The sequence below is a fragment of the Perca fluviatilis genome, chromosome 7 (genome assembly GCF_010015445.1).
Source record: "Perca fluviatilis chromosome 7, GENO_Pfluv_1.0, whole genome shotgun sequence".
In the NCBI taxonomy this organism is placed as follows: Eukaryota; Metazoa; Chordata; class Actinopteri; order Perciformes; family Percidae; genus Perca; species Perca fluviatilis.
Window position 1 is genome coordinate 27538195 of NC_053118.1, and position 13897 is coordinate 27552091.

The window sequence follows — 13897 nt, forward strand, 5'->3', positions numbered from 1 at the left end:
TGACGCCCTACTCTGCTTGTCGGGAACTTTGGGAGCAGCTAAGCAGGAAAAAAAAACACGAGAGGGGGAGCGGATTATCTGTAGTGTTTGTCCTTCACTATCAGTCTCAGGCGCATTCAAATGGACAGTGATCCTCCCATTTGTCTCCAGGCGAGCTCACATGTACACATTTTGCCCTTCTCTTTTGCCCTTCTTTTCATTATCACACCTTTTGCTGAAGGGAAAAATAGCCCTGCATTGTAGTAGAGTGCTGCAGACTTCAACTTGGATAACATTTACACTTAGTATTTAAACTCGCACCCTTTTGCATTAGTCCTTTTTTAAGGTAATGGAAAGATTAATGTCAGTAGATCCATGACATTTAAGTACCTTTTTTTTTTTTTTTTTATTACTATTAAATGTCAATACTTCCAGTAATGCATGCTGATTATATTTAAAGCCAATGAAAAATTCCTTCAAGCTATCACATTGACTGAGATTAGGATTCAGATAATGGCTGGTAGAGTCGAATTGTTTGGGGAGGAAGGTATTGAATGTTGCTTTGTTGGCCTGACACCGGGAGAGAGGTGCAATGGCTAAACCCCATTAGTCATTTTCTGGTTGTGATTGCTGGAACTTTCCACAACCTCGAGACATCCCCCTACAATTAAATCTATAATGGAAACAAGTGCGGAATATAAATATAATATATAGCTTTAGATGAAAAATATTTTTATTACATACTATACTATGACTTTTATGAAATGTTTTTATGATATACTATGACTTTTTTTTATGAAATGTTTATGACATACTATACTGACTTTTTATGAAAAATATTTTTATGACTCTATGAAATGTTTTCATGGCATACTATACTATGACTATGAAATGTATGACATACTATGTCTATTACTTTTTATTCAATATTTGTATGACATACTATACTATAACTTTTTATTCAATATTTGTAAGACATACTTTGACTTTTTATGAAAAATATTTTTATGACATACTATATACTTTGACTTTATAAAATGTTTGACATACAGTACTCTTCTGATATTTTTATGATACTATACAATTTAATTTTTATGAAATGTATGACATACTATACTATGACTTTCTATGAAAAATATTTCCTGACATACTATATTATGGCTTTTTATAAAATATTTTTATGACATACTGCACTATGACTTTTTATGCAATATTTTTATGACAGACTATACTATGACTTCGTGTGAAAAGTATATTTATGACATCCTATGGTTTTTTTTTTATGACATATACTATGACTTTTTATGAAACTATACTATGTCTTTTATGGAATAATTTGTATGACATACTGCACTATGACTTTATCCAATATGTTTGTGACATGCTGTACTATTACTTTTTATTCAATATTTTTGACATAATATACTATGACTTTCTATGAAAGTTTTTATGGCTTTTTATGACCGACCTGTTAGTAACAAAGTAGTACATTTGGTTTTGTAAACAACAAGGGCAACAACAGCAATAAAAACACAACAACTGGGATTGTTTTAAATGTACAAAGTTGCACAGTTCTTTTTTATCAGTATTTGAAAATATTCAACAATGTAAGTTAAATCAAACAGTAAGAATAAGTAATACTAATTAATATCAGCAATAACTAGACTTAGAGTCAAAACATTTTTTTTTTTTTTTTTTACTGAAACACCTGAGGGAAGCAAATCAAAAGAGAACCCAGAAAAAATAACCACTGAAGTTTAGAAAAAAGATCACAAAATAAAATCAAGACAAGCTCATACAGGGGTCAGTCACTTCATCTGTATTTACAGCACATTCGCGCCACAACTGTGCAGGACAGCAGTGATGAAAAGGACAGTAAAGAAAATTAAAACTTGTCTCTGCTCTCGGGCTTACGGACGTTAACATCAGTATTTGCAGCCATATGGATTCACATGTAAAGGCAAGGTGAAGCAGAAAAACTACAACAGAAACAGGAAAACCCATTTGGAGTTGGCTAGCAAATGCGTTCTTTTTCCTTTATGCGTGTATTACAGCCACAGAACTGACAGTACTCCATTTGTTACTTTGATTTGAAAGGCTGAGAGGACTAAGAAAGCATTCACAAATAACCCAAGCATACAGTGGAAACTCAACCCAACATAATTGTTTTTAAGAAATGGTCCCTGGATGCTTGCCACTGTCCTGACACCTCCAAACTTTTAAAATTCATTCAAGCTTGTTTCCGTAAGAAACATGACATCAACATTAGTCTGGAGGTGGATTCGAGAATCACATTTCATGTTGGTCTGTACATTAATCAATATTCATTACAATTCAATACTTGTAAATTTTACTTTCTGTCAAATCTCAACAAAAACATTACTAAAAAAGGGGAAAATAGAAATGCAAAGAAACCTTTGGTCAAAGAGTGTACTCACAAAGGAAAAAATGCAATGACGAGATAAGGAAATCATTCATCACTTAAGATTAACAAAACAACAAACTGAAAGAGCAAAACTCAAGTGGTTTTCTTTACATTTCTCTCTCTAACAATATGGCCCATAGTTCAACCCTCTTCCCATTACATTTGGGTCTGTAAGTTATACTGGTTTCCTCACAGAGGAAAGAAAGAAAGAAAGAGGTGCTCTTTTCATGAAAGTCATGTTTGTCTTGATTGTCCACAAAAAAGAAGTGCCAGCAGGAAGGAACCCCGGCGAACGGATATACAATCACAGCGTAAAATGACAACATCCTTTACTGGAAAGGAATTGAGAGTCTGTAACACGCTCCTGAAAAGACTCTGAACCTGCATTGAATTGGTGTTTGCAATATTTGTGTGAGACTCTTGTGCACATTTCATGTGCACGTGTCTGTAACTGTCTCAGTTATTGGTGGTGTTCAGTCTTATTCGGAGACTGTCTTATCCTGTGTTGCTTCGTCCTGCAGGCAGCTCTTGCGGATGATGGGCAGCGGATGGGCTTCTGTATTAAAGACCCAATCCTCCAGTGGGAGAAGGTCGTCATCAGAGAAGAGTAGGTACAGATACCTGAGAAAACAGGAATTTAATTTCATCAAAATCTTGGCTTATTGAATACTTAACTTCTGTTTTCTTAGTTCCACAATTCCAACCGAGTGACATGTCTTCTCTAGCAGGTTGCATCCTTCAGCTGAACTTTCATTTACATAATATCAATAATTTAATCAGGATGAAATGCCGAAAAAACAACTAAAAAAAGAAATTTTTATGGCATACACTTAACTGCCGAGTTGCCCACCAAATTGCCAACTGTAGCACTGATGACAGAACGTAATTAGCTTAAATTTGCCTTTGATTGAAATTTTACAGGCGTTTTTTTAGACTGCAAAAATAATTGATCCTTAAATCTGGCAAGTAAGTACAAACTGAAAGTTTGAAGAGATGGACTAACACATTGTAAGTTTTTTTTTCTTCTTTTCATGGGATTTTCTGACAAACTAAAATATATATATTTTTTATAAATCTCCACCACAAGTGTCATACAAGAATGCTTTGCCAGCTCAATCTAGCGTTAATAAATTATTCACAAAAAGTATTTTTTTTGTCATGATAAGTCACTTTCATTTTTAAAGTGGATGCACATTAGCAATAGTGTAACACGGGGTGAGGCAGCATCACAGTCTGGTGTTTTCTGGTGACTGCTGACCTGAATAAGATTCATGATCCAGTCATCAAAAAAAAAAAGGCTCTTTGCGTCTACTGGCTGTGATACGACATGTCACCTGGAGTGTGTTGTGCTTATTGCCCCCAGAATGATAAGGGGAAGTACAGTTTAGACATCTAAATGCACATCATCTCTTCGCTAGCCATGTTTCCTTTACAAGCGAAAATCACATTCAGATACACATCACATTTCTGTGTTGGTTTACGCATGCAGTTGCTTAGTAGTATTGTAGTGAGGAAACAGGACTTACTTGAGTGTCTCTGAGAGGAAGAAGCTCTGCTGCATGTTATCGTGGCTGGCTGTCATTGTGTAAACGTCACGGATCCCAGAGAAGCCAGACTCCACTCTGCAGTGCTGCTCCAGGGCCTGACAGGAGGGAGAGGGCAGATTTAAATGTGTATCTTCTCAAACATTTTTCAGGACAAAAGTAAAGACCACTTCTTGCAGTTGCCAGCTTGATTGTACAAATTGTATCAATACTACGGTAACACTTTACTTAAAGGTATCGACATAATCGTGACATGACACTGTCATTAACGTTATAAACAAGTCATACACGTTTATGACTTCTGTCATTAACTGTTATTTGGTTTTTGTCATGACAAGTTGACATTGTTTGGGTTGTCTTGATGATGACAACTTGACATTAAATTTCTTTGGAGTGTCCTTATTAAGACAACTTTAAACAGGATGCCATTATGTCACGTTGTCATGACAAAGACATCCTCTGGTAATGTCATCCTGGTTAATGTCAAGTTGTCATTACAAAGACATCCCAAACAAATTGAATGACACTTAATGACAGAAGTCATAAATGTTTATAACGTTTATGGCACATTCGTGACAGTGTCATGTCACGATTATGTCGATACCTTCAAGTAAAGTGTTACCAATACTACTTCATTTATGTATATTTATTCATTCACCCAGTTAAGCAGCTCTGGTCAAGTGGGTAAAATAAAAAACTCACTCTCTCGCTTCTGCACTGACAAGACCAAATATTTTACCAACTGTAGAGAACAAATCATACAAGTAATAAAGAGAAAATCCTTTATTCCACAACAGTGTGTCCATGTAAACCTATAGAAAGAGAACATCACGGAACATGTGAAACCCTATAGCCGGCTACACAATTGAAGCTGAAGCAATGCTAAATCTGACAAGGGCTAATGGAGAGTGGCTGAGCTAGCCAAGCGGATTAGCACATTATTACCCCTGCTACAAAGGGTTGGCTTATATGTGCTAATTAACAAAGACCCTGACGTGTTAATGCTTGATGTTCATAAAGAGAAGCGTTGTGCACCCGCTCTCAACCTTTGTGGCCAATAATTAAAGGCCTGTCAAACTCGTCAGCCTGATCTCTCTACTCCTGTGCGCACTAAATTAATGCTAAATCTATCATGCCAGCCCTCTACACTTCACTACAGCTAATGTCCTGTCTATTGCCACATTAATAATGCTGCTCCCTACACAACCTTTGCCTCCTGCTAGTGGGATTGCTTGATCTACACGCTAATGTATAGTGCCATACAATATTAAGGAAACGGGTTGAGGGTAATTGAGGGTGTTAAAGGGGCTTGACATAGGTGAATACAATTTCTAAAATCAGAGTCCAAGCTAATCCTGAGACAGAAGTATAGAGTACAAAATGATACTGTACTGTATCTACTACTCCTTACTGTAAACATAACAGGAAATTATTCTTTGTACTTTTTGGTATGAATATAAAATAATAGTTTTTCCTGGTTGTCACAACTGAATAAGTGGGAGTTGTATTTTATTCCAGGACTGGATGTACACTAACAGCAGATTTTCTCCTTGAATGGAACAAGTACTGTCCACTACAGTACGTTACATTACATTAGGGAGTATGTGTTGATTGTAGCCTTAATGTTGCTAGGCCAGCAAGTTTCTTCAAATCTGTTTATAGTGGGCCTTTGTATTTCAGTTTATTTGGTCCTGTTCCACTTTGTGTTCACACAGACTTCTTAAAACGAAACCAATAGCTGTAAACATGAAGTCATGTAATATAACAGACAGAGAAAATCCTTCTGACCGCTTTCAAGAGCCTGACAGGAGAGTGCCGTAGCAGACTGGATTGTGACTAGACTTCTCGTCGAGGTTAAAATTGTCTCGCGATATCGGTCACACGTGCAGAGCAGAGTCTGACCTGTTGGTCTTATAATACATCTGGCTTTGAAGATGAGTCTGGCTTGGACCTCTAAATTAGTATAGAAGATCCCCCGCCTGCTCGCCAAAGTTGACTCTGAGTTCACTTTTGCACAGCGGTAGCGGTTTTGCAATTGTACAAAGCTGCCGGTAAAACCCAGCGTTAGAATGTAAGAGGGTACGGCCGCTCTCTCTCTCCCCCAACACACACACAGCATGCAGTTCAGTGTGGCGCTGACTTGCACAGATTTCCCCCTTTTGTCTTTTTTTAAATAAGTCGGAAGAAGAAAGCAAAATCTAGCTTAGACACAAAGAGAAATGCTCTCCCCTCGTCTTAAAATGGTCATAAATCAATACAAAAGAAGCCTACTTCCTTGTTTACTGCTGGAATGAAACGCTTGGTTACGTTGTAATGTTGGTTCTCTGAGTAAAGACTATTTTTCCAGTCATATTTCTTAACTGAAGTTTTCTTTAAAATAGTGTTAAAGTCTCATCTCGTGAACCCAATCTCGTGTAACGTCACACCCCTAGCCTGGATATAAGACAAGTACTGAGATGTAGATGAACCCCTTTGGAAAAATACTTTTTGAAGATAGGAAACATTTTCAGACTAGTTGGAAAAGTTTCCCCCGAGTTGCTATTAGTCCAAATAGAAAATAGTCCCTGAAGCCTTTTCACTCATAGTAATGAGACATAAAGTGTTTTCATTCAAACAAAGTGTGTCTACTGTAGCTTGTCTCATACTCTCCTGTTAGGCTGTTTAAGTGGTCAGAAAGATTTCCTCTAGCTGTTATCAATTTTCATACTGTTAGTAATTCTTGGCTGCTTGACAAATAATTTGTTCTCTACAGTTTCTGCAGTAAAATATTGGCAGACACTTTTGACACTTTAAAACAAGCCATAGGGGCTTCCTAAACACGATTAGGCCACTTTAACTTGACTAAGGGCCGAGTTATGCTACAAAAGGACTATCGGAGGTCAAATGTCTTTATAGTTGATCCGAGCTGGAAGGTGGAGTGAAAAGCTGGCATCCATAGAGAGGATGGAGATGCGATAATCACTGAATATGGGGATTAACAGTGGCCATTTTCAGACCGTTTTGTGCTTGTTTGTCCACACAAAATGTGACACATAGGTGCATAAAGAAAACAAATAGAGCGAGAAGTTAAAACCCTGGCTCCTTTCTCAGCTCCACACAGCATGAAGTGGGTGTGAATGTCAAACTGTCAGACAGTCCCACAAATATGAAGGGCAGGGGGTTTCTGAAACTATTTAGTCATAGAAGTAATTTGCTGGCCTTGCAACTTTAACACTAAAAAACAAAACCACAATCTGATGTTGTTAATATGTAAATGTCTAGTCCTGGAATATCATACGACACACACTTTATCAAATGAAATTTCCATAAAATAAATTCTTATATCCAGGCCAATACGGTATATGACAGGATAAACAAGATGAAAAATTAACGTATGTCTGGTTTACATTCTGCTTTAAAGGCACATTATGTAACTTTCCCCCTACAGGTTGTCTCATTGGAACTACAGCTCGCACGGCTGTAGTTCCAATGAGACAACCTGTAGGGGGACCGAAGAGAGAAAGTTACATAGTATGCCTTTAATAAAAAATAAAAGAAATCATGTTTCACTTTTACCTGAGAAAAGTCTTTAGAGATAAGGGCCTTCTTATCTTTGGACTAAGAGTATATTGGGAAAGCTTTGCCAACAGGACTAGTTTGATGAAATGTTTAAATGAAAAACAAACGAATGTATTTTCAAAATGTCATCATGCCTCAAAAAAAAAGATCTTGGGAAAAGTATACTGTATCTCACCTCAACAGCCTCCCAACCCCACTCTCTGTACTTGGGGTCGTGGGTCAGTCTCCACATGTACATGTAGCTCTCGATGACTTCTGGTCGGAGGATGTAATATCTGTCGCTCAGCCTGGTTGCTGTGGCTTCTCCTCCGCCGTCAAATCTAAAGGCTTCAGGTCCAAGTTTGGTGGCTATCAGAGTTAAAAAAAAAAAAATTAACAGAACAGATTTTTATTTTTGCCACGTTTTCAAAAGCTCTGAAATCAATTTCTAAATAAAAAAAAAAATCAAAGCACACTGAATGTTTCTTTTTTCCACAAAGACCATTCAATTATTGCTAGGTTTAAAAAAAGGTCTTGAGGTTAGACTATTAAGACCTTCCCAGCATGCCAGACGGTCTGTGGGCTTCTCTTTTCTCCCTTCCTCCTCCTCATTCTTCCTGCTACTTTCATTATATTTCCACCACAATTCAAGACTGCCTGGCAAAGAGATGATATTCATGATACAGAACAAAGGAATCTATTGTTGCCAAGGTCAGGGCAGGAGCATTGGCACGCAAGATGAGTCTGACATTTCGTTTCTACCTACTGTGCTCGATTTGCTCAGACATTTCTTTTTCTCTCTGGCTTATCATCTGTGATTTTAGCCAACCACTGTGTAGCCACTTGGAAAATTGGGCCATGTTGGAGGAAGCAGGTTCTTTGAGGTCACTGAGGGTTTGAGAGTGCATCAGATTGGGACAGACAATCATCTCGAAATAAGAAGTCAGTGTGACAGAGAGCTGGGCCACCTGGTCAGCTAGTCCATTATGGTGTATGTGTGTGAGTGAGCATTTTCAAGCAAGACGACGAGAAACAAAACACAAGTTGGTAGCTGAAAAGATCATTAATAAGGACAACAGTCTACTGAAAAAACATTAAGACGGGAAGATACAGTTGGTGGGTCAGTGACATCCAGTTAAGTTGATTAAAGTAAGTAAATTTCATTCTACACTCCAAAATCAAAAACGAGTTTCAGAGAGCTTTACAATATGCTCCTTTCGGATAGTAAAAAAAAAAAAAAAAAAAAGGAAAAAATGAATGAGAAACCCTAGTAAGAGCAAGAGGAGGGATCCTTCTTCCAGGACAGACAGAAGTAGCAAAATAAGAATATGAAGCCTATTCATGGTGTAGATTCTTAAATCTTTCACGGCATCTTCAATGACCTCAATCACATTAATAACCAAATTTTTTTTATATAAATATGCCTATTTAAGAGACAAACCTTTATTTTCCATTATAGGTACATTCATCATATTTTAGTAAAAAGTGTCCCAGTGTTTCAGATCTGTTCCTGTTTTAATTTGGTGTTATGTTTACATTACATTAAATTATTTTTGTTTTCTTTCACATGATTTTTTTGCTCATTTGTCTTTTAGTGTAAAGCATTTTGTGAGGTCTACAATTGAAAGTTGATTACACCAAAGTATTCGCCCCTGAACCTTTTGACCTTTGCCACATTTAGGCTTCAAACATAAAGATATAAAACTGTAATTTTTGTGAAGAATCAACAACAAGTGGGACACAATCATGAAGTGGAACAATTTATTGATATTTCAAACCTTTTAACAAATAAACTGAAAATTGTGTGTGCAAAATTATCAGCCCCTTAAGTTAATACTTTGTAGCCACCTTCTGCGAACATACAGCTGTAAGTCGCTGGGGTATCTCTATCAGTTTTGCACATCGAGACTGAAATTTTGCCCATTCCTCCTGCAAAACAGCTCGAGCTCAGTGAGGTTGATGGAGAGCGTTTGTGAACAGCATTTTCAGTTCTTTCCACAGATTCTCGATTGATTCAGGCGACTTGACTTGGCCATTCTAACACCTGGATATTTTATTTGTGAACCATCCATTGTAATCTTTATTTTTGGATCATTGTCTTGTTGGAAGACAAACTCCAGGTCTTTGCAACTCCATCAGGTTTTCTTCCAGAATGTCCTGTATTTGGCTCCATCCATCTTCCCATCAACGTAACCATCTTCCCTGTCCCTGCTGAAGAAAAGCAGGCCCAAACCATGATGCTGCCACCACCATGTTTGACAGTGGGGATGGTGTGTTCAGGGTGATGAGCTGTGTTGCTATTACGCCAAACATAACGTTTTGCATTGTTGCCAAAAGTTCGTTTTGGTTTCATCTTACCAGAGCACCTTCTTCCACATTTTGGTGTGTCTCCCAGGTGGCTTGTGGCAAACTTTAAACGACACTTTTCATGGATATCTTTAAGAAATGGCTTTCTTCTTGCCACTCTTCCATAAAGGCCAGGTTTGTGCAGTATACGACTGATTGTTGTCCTATGGACAGAGTCTCCCACCTCAGCTGTAGATCTCTGCAGTTCATCCAGAGTGATCATGGGCCTCTTGGCTGCATCTCTGATCAGTCTTCTCATTGTATGAGCTGAAAGTTTAGAGGGACGGGCCGGTTCTGAGATTTGCAGTGGTCTGATACCCTTCCATTTCAATATTATCGCTTGCACAGTGCTCCTTGGGATGTTTAAAGCTTGGGAAATCTTTTGTATCCAACCGCTTTAAACTTCCACAACAGTATCTCGGACCTGCCTGGTGTGTTTCTTGTTCTTCATGCTGCTCTATGCGATTTAACGGACCTCTGAGACTATCACAGAGCAGGTGCATTTATACGGAGACTTGATTACACACAGGTGGATTCTATTTATCATCATTAGTCATTTAGGTCAACATTGGATCATTCAGAAATCCTCACTGAACTTCTGAAGAGAGTTTGCTGAACTGAAAGTAAAGGGGCTGAATAATTTTGCACCCAATTTTCAGTTTTTATTTGTTAAAGTTTGAAATATCAATGAAATTGTTCCACTTCATAATTGTGTCCCACTTGTTGTTGATTCTTCACAAAAATTACAGTTTTATATCTTTATGTTTGAGGCCTGAAATGTGGCAAAGGTCAAAAGTTCAAGGGGGAATACTTTCGCAAGGCCTGTATAAATAAAATTACTTACTCACCAAAACACATTGTGTGTGCAGTATCCTTGAGGTATAATGTATTTTAAGTCCTGCATTGTTTATGTCAATTTTTACTACAGTAGCTTGCACTCTTATATTATTATTTACTGCCTCGTGAAGATCAGTGGAATAGTGTGAAACCATTGGCAGGAATGTCCGTTACATCGCCCGAGTACACATGCAGGAAACCGGACCCACTCCTAAAAAAAACTTGTCCATAGCACTAAGGGTCAAAAACTCCACATGGTACCTTTAACTTATGTATTGTCTTGATACATTTAGCACAACTGAACTAAATTATTCTCTGTGCTGTTGATGCTTGTGAGTGGAATGCTAATGCTAATTATCATCGGTAACTCACGCCGCAGACAGCACAATCATCAGAATAACACGTCTGTATCAAACACAATTTAAAAGTTTCTCTCAGGATTAGTTTTCTCCTGCTTTGGGAAGTGAATAGCAACATTTTACACCAAAATACATTTTGGTCTCAACTATGTTATCATTTTTACCAACCAGTTACCTGCTCCACTTTCTTCTTTTAAACCAATAACATTTTCCTCTTCCTGCTGCTTCCCATGGTATCCCCATTTTACAGCATAATTATTAGGGGTGCACCATTCAGAAACGATTCTCAATATGTAAATGTGGTTACTTTTCCCATGCGATTGCAGTAGACATACCTTTTTTTAATAAAAAAAAATATGAATCGATTTTTGGAATTCTATGAATCGATTTTGAATCGGTATAGCTTGAATCGCGATTCGAATGTGAATGCTTTTTTTTTTGCACACCCCTAATAATTATGTTGCTGTGAAGGTGGCAGAGATCCAGAGCAGCAGAAGAAGAAGTCTCTATGGTAAACGTATTTAAGACCCAGCTAAATAGCAGCCACTTTACGCACATGCAATAGCAAATCTCACTTCTCTCTCTTTTCTGCAGAGTGCTAATCCAAGAGCTGCTAAGTACCATCCGGTCCCCTTTAATGAGCGAAGAGAAACCTGGTGGATGACTATGAAAGAGGAAGCCAGAGAAGCCGTTAGGGCCTGCAGATCAAAAGTATTCCAAGCATATTAAAAAACCTGTTATGAGACTTCTGTGAGTCACATTATCTTACTGGAAAAGCTAAGGCGAGTGAACACTTGAGGATGAATCCTTACAGCCCACCCAACAGTGGAAGCTTAAAATTAGCAGATTATTGCCAGGGCCAAGACAGATGCCAGGGAAGAGAAGAGATCAAACAACGGTCTTTCCAAATGAATTTAATGCAGGCTTGTTGCTGGGAACTTTTGCTTTTTCATCTTCTTGCATATTTTCTCATGGGTATGTATCTATAGAAACTCTATTCTCCCTCATTAATACTGTAGGTTGGAGCCACACTGAATTTGCCTGTGGAAACAGTTTTTATCACAATGTTTACTCTACCATTCTTTATCTCCATAATCTCCATTTTCTCACCTTGTCTCTTTTCTTTTCATTCTTTCTTCTGAATTAAAACAAAATGTGATTATCAGTATCTAACATACTTCAAGACACCTCCACGTCTGCTGTTGCTGCCTACAGCTGTGAGACGTTGGAGAATAATGGAGGACTTTAATTCTTCGCTGCTCCTCATTACTTATTAGGGCCTGTCGTCTCTTTGTTGAGGTGAAGCCACCAAGAATGATTCTTCTTTTGAGTCAGAGGGAAATTAAAATGTCTAAGGCCTTTTTTAATTTACAGTATCGATCTCCTAGACTCGTCATTTTCTTACTCTGAAGGCTACCATAACCTCTCTTAACAAGACAGAGATAGTGTACCACAGCAGGGATGAACCATAACATTTGCCTGGTTTCTTGTTCATAATAGCCAGGATATTTGGGTTGGGTTTGGATTATTATTTTTCAAATATAATTTCTCTTTCTGATTCTGTCAATCGTCTTTGTTGATGCGTGCCATGTTTTGGAAGTACATATGCAAAGTTGATCTACCAACCAGCCAGTTTTTTTTTTTTAAACTGCAATGAGTGTATTAGTCAGTAGTCAGATTAGTTATTTACTGTAAGTGAGAAAAACTTTCAAACCAAGTATATAACTTTATTTTTGAAGAAGAAATATCCAAGTTGCATTGAGTCCAAAAGGCGCCGGTACAGGCTGGATTCAGGTCTCGGTTTTAAGCCCATGCAGAACTCTATCTTCAGTGCAATAAAAAAAGACCCTAGCAAACCAAAGGCAAAAAAGGGCCACTCTGCTCCCAGTGGAAAACATATAATATGGCTACAGGCAATGTGTAAAAAAAATAAAATAAGCAGAAGCAGCTCCTCATCTGTTGATCAGATGACATTGAGCCTCCTGAACTGAACTATTGTGCAGCCTCTCAAAGCAAAGAGCCTCTGCACACTCTAAATACCCCTCTTTAGCATTCCCGATATTTCCACTCACCTGAGCGAGTGTAGCTCTCGTGGCATGTGTGTGTGATCTCGGCAGCCAGGTCCAGGTAGTGCTGTCTCTTCTCCGGCGCTCCATCATCAGCTCCGATGCCGATCATGCCCCCAGAGAAGCAGGCCAGGTGGCCCATCTTGTGGTCCAGGATCCCTCCCCTCCACTCGGCCATATAGGTGAGACCACCCGGTGACTTCTGCACCAGGTTAGCTTCAATTGCCTGCAGCAACACACACGGTCAGGAATGTTTAAACCAGCATTTTCTTAAGGTTACAATACTGTATTTGGGCTTTATTCTTATGTGAACTGAATATGTTTACAGGTTTTGCGATACTTTTTATATTGGCACAACAATTCCCAATCATAGGATATATACACAGTGTTTTCTATAAAGGCCTGTACAGTATCTGTGGACAAATTTCACACACATGAGGGATGACTCCAACATGGCTGCTACACTGTAAATGTCTGCATTTATATGTTAAATTATCTATGTGTTGTAGAACAGGAAGGCAAAGCTCTGAGGGATTTCATCTGATACCCTGTGAAGAAGAGGTACAGTACAGATCCTAAATAAATGATCAGAAAAACGAAAGGAAGCTGCACGAGGCAGAGAAGTAAAGGAAGAATTCTGAATTGGAAGAAAAAACCCTCAACTTTCTTCTTCAGAGAAATCTGCAAAGTTCTGTGCATTTTTGCCTTTGCCTTTGCCTTGCAGCTGTGTTTCTAGTCTGCGCTTTATGTTTTAATTGACGCCTAATCATTACCTCTTACAGATTATTTTCCTTTGTTTTCTCT

At 38.1% G+C, this 13897-nt stretch overlaps 1 protein-coding gene across 2 annotated transcripts in view; it reads right to left on the reverse strand.

Annotated features, from left to right (window-relative positions):
- Positions 1–1775: 1775 nt before the first annotated feature.
- Positions 1776–13897, reverse strand: part of LOC120563126 (mannosyl-oligosaccharide 1,2-alpha-mannosidase IA) — a 233180-nt gene continuing 221058 nt past the window's right edge. For both annotated transcript variants that reach the window (XM_039807245.1, XM_039807246.1), the window contains exons 9-12: positions 13100–13319; positions 7682–7854; positions 3931–4046; positions 1776–3025 (exon numbers count right to left, since the gene is read on the reverse strand). In XM_039807245.1, coding sequence (XP_039663179.1) covers positions 2884–3025; positions 3931–4046; positions 7682–7854; positions 13100–13319 — 651 coding nt within the window. In that variant the 3' untranslated portion in view covers positions 1776–2883. The remainder of the gene's footprint in view (positions 3026–3930; positions 4047–7681; positions 7855–13099; positions 13320–13897) is intronic.